Source organism: Lemur catta, chromosome 13 (genome assembly GCF_020740605.2).
Source record: "Lemur catta isolate mLemCat1 chromosome 13, mLemCat1.pri, whole genome shotgun sequence".
Taxonomy (NCBI): domain Eukaryota; kingdom Metazoa; phylum Chordata; class Mammalia; order Primates; family Lemuridae; genus Lemur; species Lemur catta.
Window position 1 is genome coordinate 74,000,455 of NC_059140.1, and position 18,512 is coordinate 74,018,966.

At 39.1% G+C, this 18,512-nt stretch overlaps 1 protein-coding gene across 1 annotated transcript in view; it reads right to left on the bottom strand.

The window, feature by feature from the left end:
- Positions 1-18,512, bottom strand: part of RXFP2 (relaxin family peptide receptor 2) — a 55,832-nt gene that overhangs the window by 23,671 nt on the left and 13,649 nt on the right. The window contains exons 2-6 of the mRNA XM_045566826.1: positions 15,099-15,245; positions 12,580-12,657; positions 9,649-9,754; positions 8,785-8,856; positions 222-293 (exon numbers count right to left, since the gene is read on the bottom strand). Of these exons, the coding sequence (XP_045422782.1) occupies positions 222-293; positions 8,785-8,856; positions 9,649-9,754; positions 12,580-12,657; positions 15,099-15,245 (475 nt within the window). The remainder of the gene's footprint in view (positions 1-221; positions 294-8,784; positions 8,857-9,648; positions 9,755-12,579; positions 12,658-15,098; positions 15,246-18,512) is intronic.

An 18,512-nucleotide genomic window follows, 5' to 3' on the forward strand; every position in this document is an offset into this window, starting at 1 on the left:
AGCCAGAGAAGACAAGGTTGAAAAGAGCTTTTACATGTCTTCTGGCAAAAGTAGGACTCTTTTAATAGTCCTTTCAGTGTAATAACTAATCTAAGTACTTTGTGATAACCTGTTCCTCCCATTTCCCTACAACTAAGTCAACCCTTGAAAAAGTATCATTCTACCCTTTTAGTCTTAACTTAAAATTATACCCATAATATAATGATAAAGAGCTTACTCACAATATTTGCAGATTAAATAATCCAAAAAATGCTTTCCTGGATATGTGTCTAATGCAATTATGCTGAAGAAATCTGGGAGGAATAAGATAGAAGAGTCAAGTGATTATAGTTTATGAACTTTATTAGGATGTCAAAGGTGCTCTCCACTTTCTTAACCTAAAGACAATTGTGAAATTGGCCTGTAAAGTACAAGGTCCTATTCTCATGCTGGAGAGTAGAGATGTTGTCAGTTGGAGATGGCCATGAACTAGCGAAATGCATGCTGTCCTCACAGTACCCATGCAATGAGATTGGGGCATCTCTGATCCCTACCCCTGCACTCTGGTGTTTTGGGGAAGGAGCTAGTCTTGGCTTCCGCAAACTGGAACCATGGCAGCTGTCTTGTTCTGACCAGCAGGAGTTGCCAGGCAGGTGAGACTAGCCAGCCTCTCACTGCTAAGCTTTCTTACTCTTTCAGCACAGAGTTGCACCTTTTATTCCTCAATTCTCTTCATTCTATTCCCACGAACGGGAGGTGGGGGAGCAAGTTTTATTATTTTCTATTTCAAGATGCAAAGTGAGAAGCACAAGGGGAATTAGAGATGTGCTCAGGGTTTCTCAGAACATCACTAGGTGAACTGGGGCAAGTAGGCCAACTTCAACTCACAGGATCATGATTCACTTAACTTCCAAAGCAACTTAACAATACAGTATTGATTCAATCATAGTACTGGCAGGAGTATCTAAGTAAATAATTTCCATATCCTGTATTCATTATACAATGAGAGGTTAGCCCTTAATTCCTGTTTTCTAAAGGCTGTCAGGACAGGCTATATCTACACTAATAGTAACTAATTACTATCACTACATAGTCTTTTGAATGGTTTCCATTTTTTTATTTTGATTTGAATTAATTCCTAAAATATTATACAACACTGTTTTGTTTTGTTTTTTGTTTTTTTGTTTTTTGTTTTTTTGAGACAAGATGAGGCTCTATTGCCCAGGCTGGAGTGCAGTGGTGTGATCATAGCTCACTGCAACCCTGCAACCTCAAACTCCTAGGCTCAAGCAATACTCCCTCCCACCTCAAGCCTCCCAAGTAGCTGGGACTATAGCTGTGTGCCATCACACTTAGCTAATTTTTAAAATTTTTGTTAGAGATATGGTCTCACTATTTTGCTCAGGTTGGTCTAGAACTCCTGGCCTCAAATGATCCTCCTGCTTCAGCCTCCCAAAGTGCTGGGATTACAGGTGTAAGCCACTGCACCCAGCCACAACACTGTATTAATTGTTATGACACTCTACTGTAAAATTATTAGTCCAGCACATGCTCATTCAGCACCTGGCTGCACTTTGAATTTTGTTGTACCACAATTATTCCCTAACAGAGCTTCCTTGCCTTTGCCTTCTTGGGTCATGAATGTGTTACAGGAGTTCCAGGATACTGACTCCCTCACACCTCAAGATAGCCAGGTAAAGCCAAAATCAGCTTCCAGTTATCAGTAAACCCAATATTTTACCCAAAGTTCTGTACAAATATTCTCTGTGTACCACCATGTGGAAAGGGTTGGTACTACAGAGCATGTGCATTACACTGTAGGGAGACACAAAGCATCCATTTCAATCCTGCAAAGTCAACTTGAAACCTAGTGTGATCTTGTGCCATCCTAAACCCCCACCCTTGTACCATGTCTGTGGCAAGATGCTTCACAGTGTAGCATAAATTCTGCTTTTGGTTTAAGGTTCTGCTATGAATAGGATGAACCCACCCACACAGATCAATAACTGTTTTAGCATTTTCAGAGCCCTTGGACTGATGTGATGAAAGTTAAGATGGTCAATTATGTTACAGTAGCAAATAAAAATAGAAAAAGAACATAACACTCTAATGTAGGTATATTGAAATTCCTCTTAAATATAAAATTCAATACCTCATGAGTGTTATTTTCATTTTATTCAAGATGATTAATTCAAGAGTGCAATCCACATTTTACCTACATGTTGTCACATCTTGAAGAGATGGGTGCAGTTGCAAATTTTGACTTTGACCTATGCTTTTGTCTTATACGTCAAAGGAAAGAAAAAGTAAAATCAATGATCTGCACAACTCATCGGATACGTACAATCTATCTGCCTTCACTGACATTAAGACTCAAACTCCTTAAATAATAACTAGAGTTTTAACTCCCATGTTTTAAACTTAGGCTGCTGACCTTAAACTCCATCCTCTAGTACCCACTTTTTTCTTTGCTTGGAGAATGTGAGGGGAAATTTGGAAACACGACAATTTGGCAAGTGGTGCCCTCTTTTTATTCAGAACTGAGACATGGAGCCCAGTTAACATACTTTACGCTGAATGGCTTTTCTAAGAATAACTTACTAGTTCATGAATTCCTGCTGTTTCAGCTGTCAGGACTTTTCAAGCAGAAACGCCAGGAATTTATGTACCTGAAACTAAAGCAAATAAATGCTTTAATGACATGCATGTTTATAGGCTATTTTTAAATGTGACATTTTGTATTCAAGAGCCAGGCAGACACCTTGAATCACATTTTGCTGCCAATGAGCACATTTAACAAGAACCCAGATTAGGAAGGAATTCCTTTATATAAGGTTTATGTTACAACGAGGAGGAGAACTGCTGTTGGTTTCTATGGTAGCAGTGATAAAGTATTATAGTCAATCCCATAAATTGTATTTTATTTCTCTGAAAAGTCATCTGAAACTGCTTCCCCCACCCCAAATTTAGAAAGGCCTGCCATTTTAAAAGATTATTGAAATGAATAAACCGATCGATAGTAAAGCATTCAGATCAGTTGAGCAACATTTATTCATCTGGCAATTAAAATTTAATTTTGATTTAGGAATTTGTTTTTCTGGGTGCCTAAATGACCTCAGCTCCACTGTGAATATTTAGAACATTCTGGACTGGAGACTTACTTGACATCAAATTTGGTGACCTCACAGCATATATCCCAATACAACTTAAAGATGCAGATTAACTTTATTTGCTCAACACAGTCTAGAACACATATTTGCACATGTATTTTCCCTTCTCAAACAGAATAAAATCCAGATGCCTGAGCTGGCATTCAACGTCCATACGGTTGTGATGCAATGACCTTGCCAGCATATCTCCGTCATCTCTTGTGGGAATGCTTTTTCTTTAGGCAAACGGCCTGCTTACTCTCTTCTCCACAAACTGAGTGTTTCTCCTCATGTTTCTTTTTCTCCTTGCTGAAGATGCTGCCTGCCTTCTCTTTAGTCCTACATATTAGCCCTATATCCATCATTCATTTAATAAATACTCATTGATCCTCACTGGATCCTTACCACGTATGCTACAACATATGTTACATGGACCAGGAGAGAACAAGGAGGAATCCAACTCAAGGAGAGTATGATGGTCAGTGAGTATTTCCTTCAAAATTGAAGGATGAAAGTGAGGGTTTTATGAAAATGGAATTATAGTTGACCCCAGTCAAGTTGACCCAACTCAGATGGTAAAGAATACTGTAGGGGAGCAATAAAAATCTATTTCTAGTTATATTGTTGAAGCAAGGAAATTTTAAAGAAAAGTCTAAGCTTGTTTCCTGGGATCTTCTGTATGATGTTTTGGGATAATATAAAAGAAGAAACCACTTATTTCTCAACTCCTACTTTGTTCCTGTCTTCTCAGTCAAAGAGATGGTCTCAGGACTGAAGTGAATGGAAAGGTGACAGGGCAGGGGCAGCAAAAACCCAAGATGGTAGAATGTGTTACCCAAAATGAATGAAAGCCCTCTGGTTCGACAGTGTCTCCCAGAAACTGAGAAATGCCAAAAAAGAGAACATCAAATCATGATCAATTGCTGAGGAATCTGTGGAAAAGATGAGTAGCCAGACAGTTAAGGATGGCAAATGTTTTGAGTTTTCAAAAAAGCGAAGAAGTAGGTTTCACAAACGGTAGCAGGATGAGCTCAGTGCTGACGTGGGGAAGATCACAGAATGGGCTATTAGGATGCTGCTTTGTGAACACGTCAAAGAGAAAGTGAACAGGACCGTTGATGTGAAATAGGGCATGTCAGGTGCACTTCATTTTCTTCTTCCAGAGATGGGTCACCCAAAAACTGTGTGATAGGCATTGGTATATGTCTATCAGGCATTGATCAAGTGGTTTTGTGATTTTTTTATGGACAAAATAAAGAATGATACACATCCTTATCTGAAGGATGATGATGAAAGAATATAGAAAGACAATTTGGTGCTGTCCCCTTTAGTTTAGTTTACTCCATAACTTGGGTAGAGATGGTTCATCTTATTTGAAGATGACAGAAATCTGGGAGGAATAGTGAATATGTTGGAGGATACAAGAAGATCTTCACATTCTGGCAAGAAAATCTGAATCTTACAGGATGAAACTGACTAAGGATACATTTAAGGACCCACAACTACCTCTCAAATGCTAAGTGTACAAGTACAGGATGGAGTGCACATCACTAAGGGGGTAACACATATGGCATGGGACTAGGAATTGTAAGAGCAAGAATACCAGGATTTAAGGGTATCAAGGAGACACCAAAAGAGCAATATAACCTTTGAGCACATAGAGTTCAGAAAGAAAGGGATGCTGATGCTACCTGTTTGCCCTGGTCATGTCACAGTGATAAAATTATGTTTGTTCTAGATATCACAGGTGAAGGCAAGTATAGTCAAATGTATGCAGATTAGTGTGACCAGAATGACAAACAGGTTTGAAACCAGGTCCTCTGGGGAAGCATCTAAGGGACCAAGGTTCTTGGAGAAGAGATTTGTGGTAGGGTTGGCAGGTGATGACAACTCACTTTAAATATTTGTAGACTTATGTAGAAGGCGGATTAGATGTTCTGATTCATCTCATGGGTAGATCCTATGACAGGGAGCTGTAGAGAAGTGTTGGGCAGTAGTAATATGAACAGAATGTATCAGGATGCTGCTTGGAACTCCATTTCCCCAGCACCTCCTAATCCTCTTTCTGGATTCTTCTTCCCTGTAGCCCTAATTGCCATCTAACAAATTAGATTAGATTTTAAATTTGGTTTTTTGACTGTCTTTCTTCATTGGAAATTCAGCTCCACAAGGAAAGGGCTTTCATATGTGTTGTTTACTGTTATAGCCTTGGTTCCTGACATGGTGTGGGTATCAGGAGATATTTGCTGAAAGAATGAATGAACATATGGGTTTTGCCAGCTTCTGCTCTCCTGCCACTGCTAACCAAGAGTTCTAGCTGATGCCCGTCTTGTTTTTCTCTTGCCTGACACCCTTACCTCGTGATGGTTTGGTTTTTGCCCCATTGGTTATTTGAGCTGTTGTGTGCACAATTGGGAAGCAAAAGGTGAGAGTAGATGGACAGGTGGGACGAGACGTTGGACCGGGGCTGGGGGAGATTTTTCTGGGAGTTTGGGAAGAGTGGCAGGCATGTGGATAAAGGACATGGGGAGGAAGGGAGATTAAAAGAAGGATTGCTAAGCTTATGAGCTGCTTTAGGATATTTGAGCAGTGCCTGTAAAGAACTTGAGTTATTTTCAAACCAAAGTTTAGTTATTGGGCGGATTCATTGACGGTAACAATATTCTGAGACCACGTGGATCAGCTTCCAAAGGAACACAGTCAGATGGTTTGGGTTTGAGGCCAAGCTCTAATACTTGTCAGCTGGCTAACTTTAGGCAAACAACCTCTTTTCTCCAAGAGTGGGTTTCATGATTCCTGAAAGGGAGCTAATGGTGTCTGTTCCACCTCACAAACTGTTAAGATCAAAGCCCAAGTGATAATTCCAAATATTAGAATTCTTTGTAAACTTTAAAAACGTGATCTATGAATGTAAGGGATTGTGTTTTATTCCCCTGTGCTATATATTGCATATATTAATAGCAGACACTTAGTGAATGTTTATTGATGAGAGTTTCCTAATCTCTTTCCTATGAGTCTCTGGGAGAATTAAATTGCCTAGAAAGCATCAAAGAACAGCTTGCATGGGGAGAAGCCCTGCTGGGTGATACTCAGGTTATGATGTGGTGTCTAAGTTTTCTCAGACAAAGTAGAATTAAACATTTATTTGGAGAAGTTGCTAGCTGATCTTGACAATGAAGGTTAATCTCCATCTTTTTTCATTAGGAAATTTGGGACTTGAGTTATCGAAGTGCTTACATGTTCTTTCCTTAATGGGCTAGCAGGTACCATGAGAAGCAAGTGTTAGCATAGAACAAAGCTACAGATCAGTAGACCAGGAAAGAACTTGGCCTGAGAAATCTAATTTTAACTTTCCTGCTTGGTCCTCTAATGACCTCTCTGCTCCCAAGAAGTCGGCTTTCCCTAAATTAGGAACCAAAAGGTATAAAAGGGAATTCTACATGGGGGAGGACAATACGTGTTGATAGCAGTTAAATGCTAGAACAATTTATTTCCATCTCTAAGTTTCTCATTATGGTAAAGCAAGCACTACCTTGGACACGAGAAGACCTGAGTTCTAATTCTGACTCTTCCACTAACTAGTTGTAAATCTTAGATAACCACTGTAGACTTTAGTTACATTGTATATAATAAGGAGATTTAAGTAGAAATTTTGAAGAAGAATTTAAAATTAAGAAGAAATTTTAGACTATAGAATTTAAATTGTTACTCTAAAACAAGAATCTTTCCCTTCCTTTCAGCTAGTGCTGTTTTATTTTTCCTTTTCCTCCCTTGAGCATTATTCAGGCAGTTCCAAGGACAATATTGATTCACCGAATGAACATGTGATTTTAAGAATTTCCAGGAAGACTAGAAGCAGTGTAGTTAGGGTTTCCTCTCTAGAGGAGTCTGGACGCCCAGAGCCAATGTGTAGCTACCCCAGTGTGACAATGACAAAATGACTGCATACTCTGGGATGGAGTAGCAGGTCTGACTGCTGCTGAGATTTACAGAGAAAATAATCAAATCTGTGTTCTCATGAGAATCTAGCTGGTGGACTTCCTTCAGTGACTTCCTCTCTTGCATGAAGGACCCTGTACCTAAATTCATGAACTTGGAATCCTTGATAGTATTTCAAACCATATGTGTTTGTCCAGTGTCAGCAAAAATTCAGATCATTTTTATTCCTGGATTTTTAACAAATTGTACATTTCTAGAAACTTTTTCCTCTATGCTGGATGTTGACACATAAAACAATAACATGATATTACTGCCAAGGGGGGTTATAGCATATACAGCATTATCTTGCAAATTTTGTTATCTAATGATCATCTTGGCAGGTGTGGCCCCTCCAGTGCCCCAGAGTGACTGGGCCCAGAGGGACAGACAGACACTAATCCAACTTACAAAAGGCTGATACATGAACCTGAATATTCTCAATTTATTAAATGAGTAGGAGGTATCCCATTCCACCAGTGAGAATCCTTTTATTCCCTATTCAATGCAACTTTTCAAATACTTTAGTATGAAGAAGTTGGGAAGTTAAATTTCTCATCATAAGGTTGCTTGATGAGTAGGGAATCAAAGCAAAGGGATATGGATAGTATTAAGAGAAAGTTCATGAAAACATGGTGAAGATTGATGATCCATCCCTGCCCTCCAACAGAAACCATCTCTAGGGAGATATTATATTTCCCAGATTCTAGTTTTCTGTCTTATATGATGCTGGAAGCCTATCAGACCCTTCTTTCTCACTGTATACTATTTCTTTTCTTCCCTCCCTCCCTCCCTTCCTTCCTTCCTTCCTTCCTTCCTTCCTTCCTTCCTTCCTTCCTTCCTTCCTTCCTTCCTTCCTTCCTTCCCTCCTTCCTTTTGACAGAGTCTCCCCCTATCACCCCAGGTAGAATGCAGTGGCATCATCATAGCTCACTGCAACCTCAAGCTCCCAGGCTTGAGTGATCCTGCTGCCTCAGCCTCCTGAATAGCTGGGACTACAGGTACACACCACCATGCCCAGCTAGTTTTTTTCTATTTTTAGTAGAGATGGGGTCTCACTCTTGCTCAGCTGGTCTCAAACTTCTGACCTCGAGCAGTCCTCCGGCCTCAGTCTCCCAGAGTGCTAGGATTACAGGCATAAGCCACCCCACCTGGCCCTGAGTGCTATTTCTTATCTGCTGACCATGCCCTATGTATTGATATTTTCTTTCCTCAAATATGCCAAAATCACTGATTGTACTACTATTGTGGTTTTGTTCCTGATACCTTGGGAGACAGTTTGTATCCTATCATAATGTGGTTTAGATGATCTGACTGTTCTGTTTATGCAATCCCTCTTTTTCCAAGTTAAAAAGTACATCTAGTGCTTCTGAATCATTTCCAAATAATCTTGAGGAAAAGCATAGAACTATGTATTTTTCTACTCAGTTATTTTTATCTCAACTCCAAGTTAATGCTCTGAAAAGGTTTAAACAAAATCAGTTCAGCTACTCTAAATTATGAAGTGAAAAGATAATATACGTTTAAATGCTTTATTTTCTAATCTTAATTACATTTAGAAACATCAATGTAATGATAAAGATAATAAACTTGATATTTAATTTTATAGTTAGATCAAAAATGTCTTAAACCAAACATCACAATGGAATTTCCCGTAAGTACACTATTAATGGCTACTTACATCTTTTTAAGTTTTGTGTATTTGATGAAAACTTTATCTGGAAGACTGTGGATTTTGTTTTTCTTAAGAGACCTAAAATAACATGCAAAGCAAACTTCATTATGGATTTTTATGGCCAACCAAACTCTTCCCTAGAAGCTGCATGCTTGGGAAGAGAATCTTTGATGATGTTCCATGGTACGTAACACACATTTGAACATGACAGTAACTAAACACTTTTCATGGGAAAATGAAAAATTCATAAAGAAAAATTAGTTTGCAAATATTTGACAAGTGTAGCCAGTTAGTATAATAGACTAGAAAGTCCATGGTGATTTAACTTTTTCTTTTACTCTCTGTGTAAATTAGCAAAACACAACAAACAAAACCAAAAATAGCCAAAGATCCTAACCAACTCATTCATGCCCAAATAACGACATGACTGCAAATTCTTGAGGCTCCTAAAAACTTCATGCAAAGTACAGAAAAGTTTGCACGATATGGTACAGTTAGCTTCATGGATCTTTTTGCAGTCTTGGATAAATTACCAACATTAAAAATGGCATAGAATAAGCAAGGTGTTTCCTTTTTTTTTTTTCTTTTAACATTTCACCACAGGCACATTAGTAATAATGCACAAATTAAAAAGTAATTGAAAATAAAAACTCCAGACCACAGGCATTTGTGAGCTAAATGATCCCTGGGCTAATCTGACATACAGCGTTTAAACATTTTTTCCCTGGGTGGGAAGCATCCAGAATTCTCTGATGACTCGTGGTTTTCAAAAGAGTTTCTATCATTTTGCTAACATACAAGCAACACTATCAGGTTTTCATTTCATGTAACTTTAGGGACAAATACTATCAAGAATTGAGTTCAACTCACAGTAATGTCACATTGCTGGAAATCATTGGCACAGATTTTAAGCCAGCATTTACACATTCCAGTTCCGTTTCTTGGCAATCACAGCGTGGTGGATACTGGTTTAGAACTAGGGGGACAAAAAGAGTAAGATTTCACTCACTAAAAAACGCATTTCTTTAATTATGACTTTGTCTATAATAACTGACATTGTTCTCTTTTCATTGAATGTATAGAATTTACATCTGTTAAATATACTCATTAAGCCCATTTTAAAGGCAAATAAGAATTCTCTTGTAATCAAATATACACTAGTGTGGTCTTCTCAGATCTAGCTTCTAGTAGCCATTTCAGAGGCATTTAACAGGTGATTGGAAAGAAACCACAGAAATGTTAAATGGCATAAAATTATATAGTGAAGCAAGATTAGGTTCTCCTCAATGAAAAACATAGAATGATTAGGTAAACCTTAATGCATATGACTGAGTCAATTCAATTCAATTTGATAGCACAAAGTAGTTGCTCAATTAAATGCTTGTGGATTAAAACCAGATTCCATGTTGTCCCCTGTCAGACTTCTGTGAGAACTGCAAGAAGAGTGAAATGCAGGTTCTGCCACTGCCACCCTTGCACCTTATTAAAACCCATCCAGTCACATAGCCTCTCATTTTGGTGCTTTATTTTCCATTACTGTGAAATTGAAAGTGAAAGGTAAAAGTTGTAGAGAAGTTTTAAAGCTGAGAAAACCAAAGATCCATCTACCTGAAGTATTCAAAAGAAAGAAAAAGGCTTTAGAAATCACTCTGAAGGAACTGACATAATTAAGATGATGGCATATAAAAGAATGAGAAATCTATGGAGAAACCAGTCACCGTGTGTGTGTGTGTGTATGTGTGTGTGTGTGTGTGTGTGTGTGTGTGTGTGTAAAAAAGAGAGAGAGAGTACATGCAAATATTTCTGGAGTCTGATTTCTCCCCTGATTTCTGACCCTATGGGTATTTGTGCTGGTGGAGCTAAGAAATTGGAAGTTATTTTCAAATTTATATTTATTATTTTAATATAATTATAAGTTCTTTCCAATTGCCCTGATTCTTTCAGGCGTACTTAATGCAAAAGATGCTTTTACTATATAAAGTATTGGAATGTATTTTATCTTGTCTATATTAATTAGTCAACTCCCTAAAGATAACTTTAGTATGCTTACTTCAGTGTTTATTGACATAACCACCACTGGAATAGTGGTTATATTATTAGATTAAAAATCTGTGACTGGAAACTTATTTACCAATAAAAGAATTTCATTTCAAGCTGGGTGTGTTGCTAAAACCAGAAATGTGGGCATAACTGTTCACCCTCCCTCACCTGCAAGCCAGCCACACCCCCAAGTTCTGTGGATTCTCCTTCTGAAATGCCTCTTGCATGTCTCTCTACCTCACTCTTCCCACTGGCTTTTTCTGAACATTGTAATAAACATAACAATCACTATCTCTTTCATCATTCTTTCCTCTCCATCTGAGCATGATTGATTTTTTGGGCCAATTGCTCTCTGTCATGGGAGGCTGTCCTGGGCATTGTAGTATGTTCTGCAGCATCCCTGGCCTCTCCTCACTGGATGCCAGCAGCACCCGCCCCCCTCCATGGGGCAACCAAAAATGTCTCCAGGCACTGTCAAACAGTCTTGGGGGTCGTGGTTGTCTCCACTGAGACCCACTGCTCTAATCCATTCTCTGCAATGCTGATGAAAGAATCTTCCTCATATACATCTCTGGTCGTGTGCTCTCCCTCTTCATTAAAAAAATAAAATAAATACCCAAACCAACCAAATAAAAAAGCCCACACCTTTAATGATCGCCCATTGTGTACAGCAGTGACCTCCAAAATGGGATGTGTACAAGACACCCCATTGAGGTTCAGACAGAAAATATTCAGACTTCCAGTTATACTGATTTTTAATCTTACCTTTTTAAATTTCTAATTACATAATTTACTTGTGTATAACAAAGTAGACAATAAGTGGTATTTGTAAACTGGTATTATAAAGTGCATAAAATGCTGTCAGTGTAGTATTTAAGATATACATTACATATATACATACTAATGTATGTCATTGCACATTCACCTACGTAATTCTGTCTGCCTATATACACAAAAACACACACACACATGAACATAATTCTTTCTACCGGATAGAGACCACCCTCAAAAGTGTGCACCCAAAACCCTTCATGGGCCAGCCCAGCCTTCTGGGTTCAGATCCCACCTTCCACCTCCTGCACTCAGAGTCGTTGTGAAAGGGCCTTGCACAGCCTGCTCTGCACCTTCCTACATCAGTGCTGTGCTGACCTGCCTCCCCCTTTCCTCCTGTTTCCTCTTATCCTTCCTCTATCCACAGACTTCAGGGTCCCTCTCAGATGTCATCTTCTCTGGGGATCTTTCCCATCCCTGGCAGAGCCATCATTTCTTCCAGCTGGCTTCCATGTTCCCTGTGCAAACACCATTCCTCCCTGTGAGCACTAATGCTGTCCTCACTGCTTCTGCAACCAGGGACCTGTCTTTACTGCCACAGCGTGAGGTGTGTGTGGGTTGGAGCCTCGTGTGAATCATCACTGTGCTCTCAGTGCCTGAGAGAAAGGCTGGAGAGTAGTGGGTGCTCAGTGTCTTTCTTGAAGAAAATAATTAAAGGGAATAAGAATTTGCTATTTGTCACAATTATTCAATATTTATATTCTTGCAATCATAGACTAACACATAAAAATAGCATAAATGAAGATGGTCATTTTCTTCTTTCTATCTTTTCAGCCCCACAGGCTGACAGCAGACTGGTTAGCCAGTGAAATACATTGAACTGAAATGGAAATTCTGAATGGAATTGATCACACTACCCATATAAATCTATGCACTACAAATCATGTTTTTTGCAAAGCTGATACTGTTTTTGAACCAATTATCACTTACAGCATTCCTGTGTTAATGCCACGTTGTTAGCAGTTCCATAGACTGTGCCAAATATGGTTGCCCATCCACTAGTGTCACCTGTGAAGTGGTGATTGACATGTGTCAGTTATTCTAGAAATCAAATACCACATTACAAACAAAATTCGATAATGAAATTAAATTAAAAATTTGTTTAAGTAATAGGATGATTTATATTTTAAATACATAAATAGTAAGGGAGAAAAAACTATGCAAACATCTGTGGGGATTCTCTTTTTTACAATGACAAATATTTCAAATTTATGTGTCATAAAATATATAATGCAAATATATAATTATTTTACATAAATATAAATGTCTTAGAAAATGTCACCTATTTCTAATACTGACATTTTAAATGTTTGACTTTAATTTTGAAGACCTCAGAAGAAACTATAGTCTGAATTTAATTTTGACATGTGCATACTACTGCATAAATAGATGTTGATACATACTTGATAGATATATTGAGTTCTGATAAAATTTATGTCACCTGATCTTTTCTAATAAAGCAAAAACAAAGTTTTTTTTAATAAAGGCTTTTGAGTCCTGTTGAGGAAAATAACATTTTCTCAGTTTGGCATATGTTAGTATCAATTTGTCATATGTAAATATGATTTGTTTATTTGCCAAATTTTCTTCTCTTCTATGATAAATTCTATTTTTTAAAAAGGAAGCCTAATTTTGAGGTATTGTTACTTTATCATATGCGATAAAAATTATAAGATATGCATTATAACATATGATACTTAAGTTCACCAGAATAGATAAGTAAATTTAAATAATTGCTCACAGGCTCCTTTGATCCTAGCATCTTTAATTTATTTCTATTTCCTATTAATATCCTCAATGATTCTACTATAATGCTCCTTCACATGCATTATTTAATTTGGGTTCAGAACATCCTCATGAGGTTGATAAACACTCATGGTCTCTGATTCTCATGTAGCAAGGAGGAAAAGCCACGAATTTGAGTAACTTGGCCATTGGCATCCAGAGAGCTACCCCCAAAACTGAGCACCGATTAAGTTCCTAGTGTGTACTATACTGTTTTAAGCTCTGGTGACAGTAAAACAAATAAGACACTGGCCTATATTCATAGAGTTCCTGTCCAGGAAAAGAAATAGAGTGAGAAGATAGGGAAGCCTACTTAGTGCAGTTGCACAGAGACGTCCCAGTTGCTGTGGCAACACAGAGAAATTGCACCCATCCTAGACCAACGATACAGGTTCAGGGTGGCCAGGGAAGCCCTCTTGGAGGAGGGGATACTTGAACTGAAAGATGAGTAGGAGTGATCCACGGGAAGTGTGGGCAGAGGCTGTTTCCATGAGAGGGAAGCATGCCTGAGTACTCAGGGGCAGGAGAGCAGATTCTACAGACAGACGCTTGATGTTCCCAGGCTTTGCTGACCCTCTTTGATGGATGGTTGGGCAGTGCCAAAGAGAGGTAGCTCCGTGTGGCAGAAAACACAAGGGATTCTTTCAGATTTAGATCTGGGTTCTAGAGTCTACTCTGTCACTAACTAGACATGTTCACCACTATTGATGTCAGTTTCCTCTAGAGAACAATAGGTAGGTTAGAGTAGACAATACATACGTCTCACTCCACAGACCTAAACTTGGCCTGCAAGGCCCTATGTGATCTGGCCTCTGCTTACACCTTCTTCCTCTATTTATATCCTCGTTCTGTTCAAACCACACTGGCTTCTCTGTTCCTCAAACATGTCATTTGTTTCATTCAGCCTCAGGGCCTTTGCACTTGTGGTTTCCTTTGCTGGAATTCTGTTCCTCTAGAATATTTTGTGCTTCCTTTATTTTTTTTCATTTAGTTCTTAACTCAAATGTCATCATCTTAAAAAAGTTTTCTCTGGTTACATCCTTAAAGTATCCCTTCTCTTTCCAAGTCACTTTCTATCTCATTTTCCTGCTTTATTTTCTTCATAGTACTTACCATTCTCTGAGACTAATGTACTTGTGTACAGGTTTGTCGTCATCTTAGTTCACATTGTCTGTGCGAACTCCACAAGGTCAAGACCCTTGTCTCCCTCGAGCCCCCTGTGTCCCAGTGATTTGGAGCTCCCAGCCCAGAGTGGGCACTCCGTATGCGTCTGCTCAATCAATTAATTTTCTAGAGGGGCCCATTCACACTTTGTGGATATTCTTGCAGCAAAACCAAATTACCAGCCATACAGAAGTAATCATAGGAAGCCCCTTAAAATTAAAATGTGAGTCCCCAAGTAGATTTTAAAATGTAACTTCAATTTTTATGAAGGATAACATTTTATAATACTGTATTTCTGATTTAAGCATCCTGCCTATATGAAAATTCAGGTCATCACAAATAAATTGATGGGTAATTGTTTTCATTACAAAGAGAGTGCCTATAGAACACCCAATCGGCTCTCCAAGGTCATTACGTAAAGTCATTATCCAACTTGCCCACAGCGTTGGGGAGTTCATAGAGCAAGGAGGCAGCAGAGTGGGAACACAGTGGGCACTCACCACAGTTCTCCTCGTCTGCCCCGTTCCCACAGTCATCCTCACCGTCGCAGTGGAAAGCTCGGGGTAAGCACGTGGTGAGATTCCCGCAGGGAAAATATCCCTTTTGGCACAAAGGAGCGATCATACGACCTTCAGTCAGTGCGAAATCTATGTGAAAAAGAGGACAAAAATCTCACGTGAGAGAAACAAAGTGTTAATATGGCCAAGATCTGTCCACGTTGTCCTACTTAATTTTCACAAGAACCCCATGAATTGAGTTTGCCTGGTGTTATTATTAAAGCACATTTTTCTGAGCCATATTCTTAATGATGGCATTTCAAACAACCATGATTCCACCCAACACCGGCTAGACCAAGAATGGAAGCAAGGTTCATGGTGAATTCACTTCTGCCGCAAGGTCACAGTAAACAAAACCAAATGTATTGCCCTACTTTGGTATGAAATCAAGGAGTTGTCCACTCTTGAAAACAGAAAGGCAAGATCATAAGCTGCTAGGATCCAATAGATATTTACATTATTTACTTATTAATTTTTTAATAAGGATTTGAGGTGACATAATAAAAATACATATGCAAAAGGAAAGTTTAGGTGTGAGTTAGAAATCCAGAACCACATTAGAATAAGGGGAGATAATACTAAGCAATAATATCTAACACTCCTTGAGTTTGGTGTGCCAGGCACCTTGCACAGTGGATATCTTAGTTAATCCTTCAACCAGCCTGTGGTTTGGGCGATTTATCCTTCATGTTTCAGAATTAGGGAAGTCAAATATCTTGCCTACAGTCATTTGTTTGGAAAGTGACACAGACTCGATTCGAGTCATCCCTCTGACACCAGAGGCCACTCTTAACCATTGTGCTAGAGGATATCAATCAAATCCAGAACCTGAATTTCAAGGATCATAAGTCCTCAATGAGGGTCAGTTAAAAATAATCTTACGTAGGGTACGTAAGAAAAGACCAATGAGAGTTGAATACCTGCTGGGTTCAATAAGAGAGTAAAGAAAGGAAATATAATTAACATTTACAAAAGTACTATATCTGTGGGTAGCATGACCAAGACAATTCCAGAAGTTTATATGTAAAAGACATTCTTTCAATTTTGGGAGAGTACTTTCCAGAAAACAAAGAGATACAATTGTAAATTGGCTAGTAAAATTATGAAAGTCATGTATTTTTTAAAAAGGGGTTGAGGTTGAAACTTCACAGACAGTGAGTGAACGAAGACACAGGTATGGCTGTATCTCATCATGACTCACGGAAGGGAGCAAGGGGTGTTGGCACAGTGCTCGTAACCACATCACCAAAGGTTGGCATCATGACCAGGAATTTCCTTGGGTCTGTGAGGGGGATGACTTTTTTTTTTTTTAACATAACAGAAGGATAGAGAACAAACGTTCATGGAGCATTGTCTACTCTGTGCTGAGTCTTTCCTTGTTACTTTATTTGATGTTAATGGCAACTCTGTATGGTTGGTATTATTACCTCCAAATAATGATTAGGAAGTGACTTCTACTCTGGTTTTGGGGAAAGTGTCCTTGTGAGGTCTGGATTCTCCAAGTAAATGCTGCCTTGTGGAATGATGTCCTCCCCCAAAGCCCCTCAGGGGACTCTCCTAAAGCAGGTAACACCTCCTGGCCCTCATTGTTTATCAAATGATGCCACTTGTTTGAGGGCAAAAGTCTGGGTTTAGGCACTAAAGCTATGGCTCAATTACAAGTGCATGTTAGGCTTTTAGCGATATCATCTGAGACGATAAGTGGATTATTTGAGCTTTAGTGGTTTAGTTCTGATGAATTTGGGCATCCCACAAGCATGTGACAGCAGAGCATCAGATGGAAAGGTGCACACTCCTTTCCTGACTGAGGAGGAAGACCCAGAGCACGGCTTTGGGGTGTTTTCTACCCACTGCTTTTTTGTTCTTACAAAAGCAAAAACTATTTTCTCTGCTATTGCTGCCCTGGTGGATGAAAGATTTACTATCAGCCACCATGCTTAAGACCAGTCAAGTCCGTGACTATTTTAGGCAGACTTCTCCACTGCATGGTGCTGGGGCTGGCTTGTTAAGCCTGTTCACGCAGCGAGAGGCATACTGAGTCATAGATTTCAAAATCCCTTAACTTCTTGCTTGTAAAGATTTCTATGGAAAGCAGATTTATAAAAACTAGTAGTCCTCATGTGTTTGGAACATGAATGAGTGGGAGTCAATGTATCTTTGTGTTGTGGCTTTGAAATTTTTTTAAGACAGTAACTCACAATTAGAAATAAATTTTGTATCACAATCCAGCATACACTCAGACACACCCATGCACCCCTCACAGACTCACACACACACCCCACTCCCACACTCATCCTCCACAACCTCCCTGCACCCTACACACACAACCACATATACCCACATATACCAGCACACACTCACACACTCAGCCACTCACATCCACGCACATCCACACTCACATCCACATCCACACACCCACATACACCCACACACCCAAATACACCCGCATACACTAGCACACACCCACACATTCACTCACAAACACCCACACATCCACACACCCACACACACCCACACATGCCCATACACCAGCACATACTCACCTCCTACATTGACCCACATACCCACCCACACACACCGCACACACCCACATCCACACGATGAAAACAAAACTTCTTGAAATATTACTTACCTTTTACTATGTGGAATGAACTCTGATCATTGCTATTCTATCTCATTCACTTAAAAAGGGATCACAAGCTACTACATTGATGTCATGACCCACTGATGGGATGTGACCCACTATTAGAGAGTATTCACTGGTGCTAATGCACTCCAGAGACCATCAGGCATGGATTAGAATTCTCTCTGCCACTCACTAGCTGTGTGCCCTCCAGCAAGCTACTTAACCTCTTTTAGCCTCAGTTTCCTCATATTTAAAATGGAATTAATGACAGCGTCTCCCTTGTGTGTATGTTTTGGGGACTAGAAAAGCAAGTGCTTGTGAAGTGCTGGGAGCACCTGGCCCACTGTCACCCTGGGTAAATGTTGGCACTTAGGGAATTTCCACACCAGGTAAGAAAATAAAACTTAAAGAAGGAATCTCTATGTAAAACGGAAGCTTGTTGTGTCTTAGCATTTCATGATTTTTTAAATGTGACTTCTATGAAAGATATGAAAGGGACTATCTTATAAGCTTCCTCCACTTCATATGATTCTATCTTAAAAGCCACATGAGCATATATGATTTTTATTTTAAGCAGCCTCAGGTCTCTTTCAAAAGCTGAGGGAGGGTTGTAAATGATAAACAATGAAAATGTCCTTACAACCTCCTGACAATAATATTTTCTTCATGTTTGGGAGACATGATTAAGCATTTGATAAAAGAGAATTTGGAAATAAAAAGCTGAGGCTGTG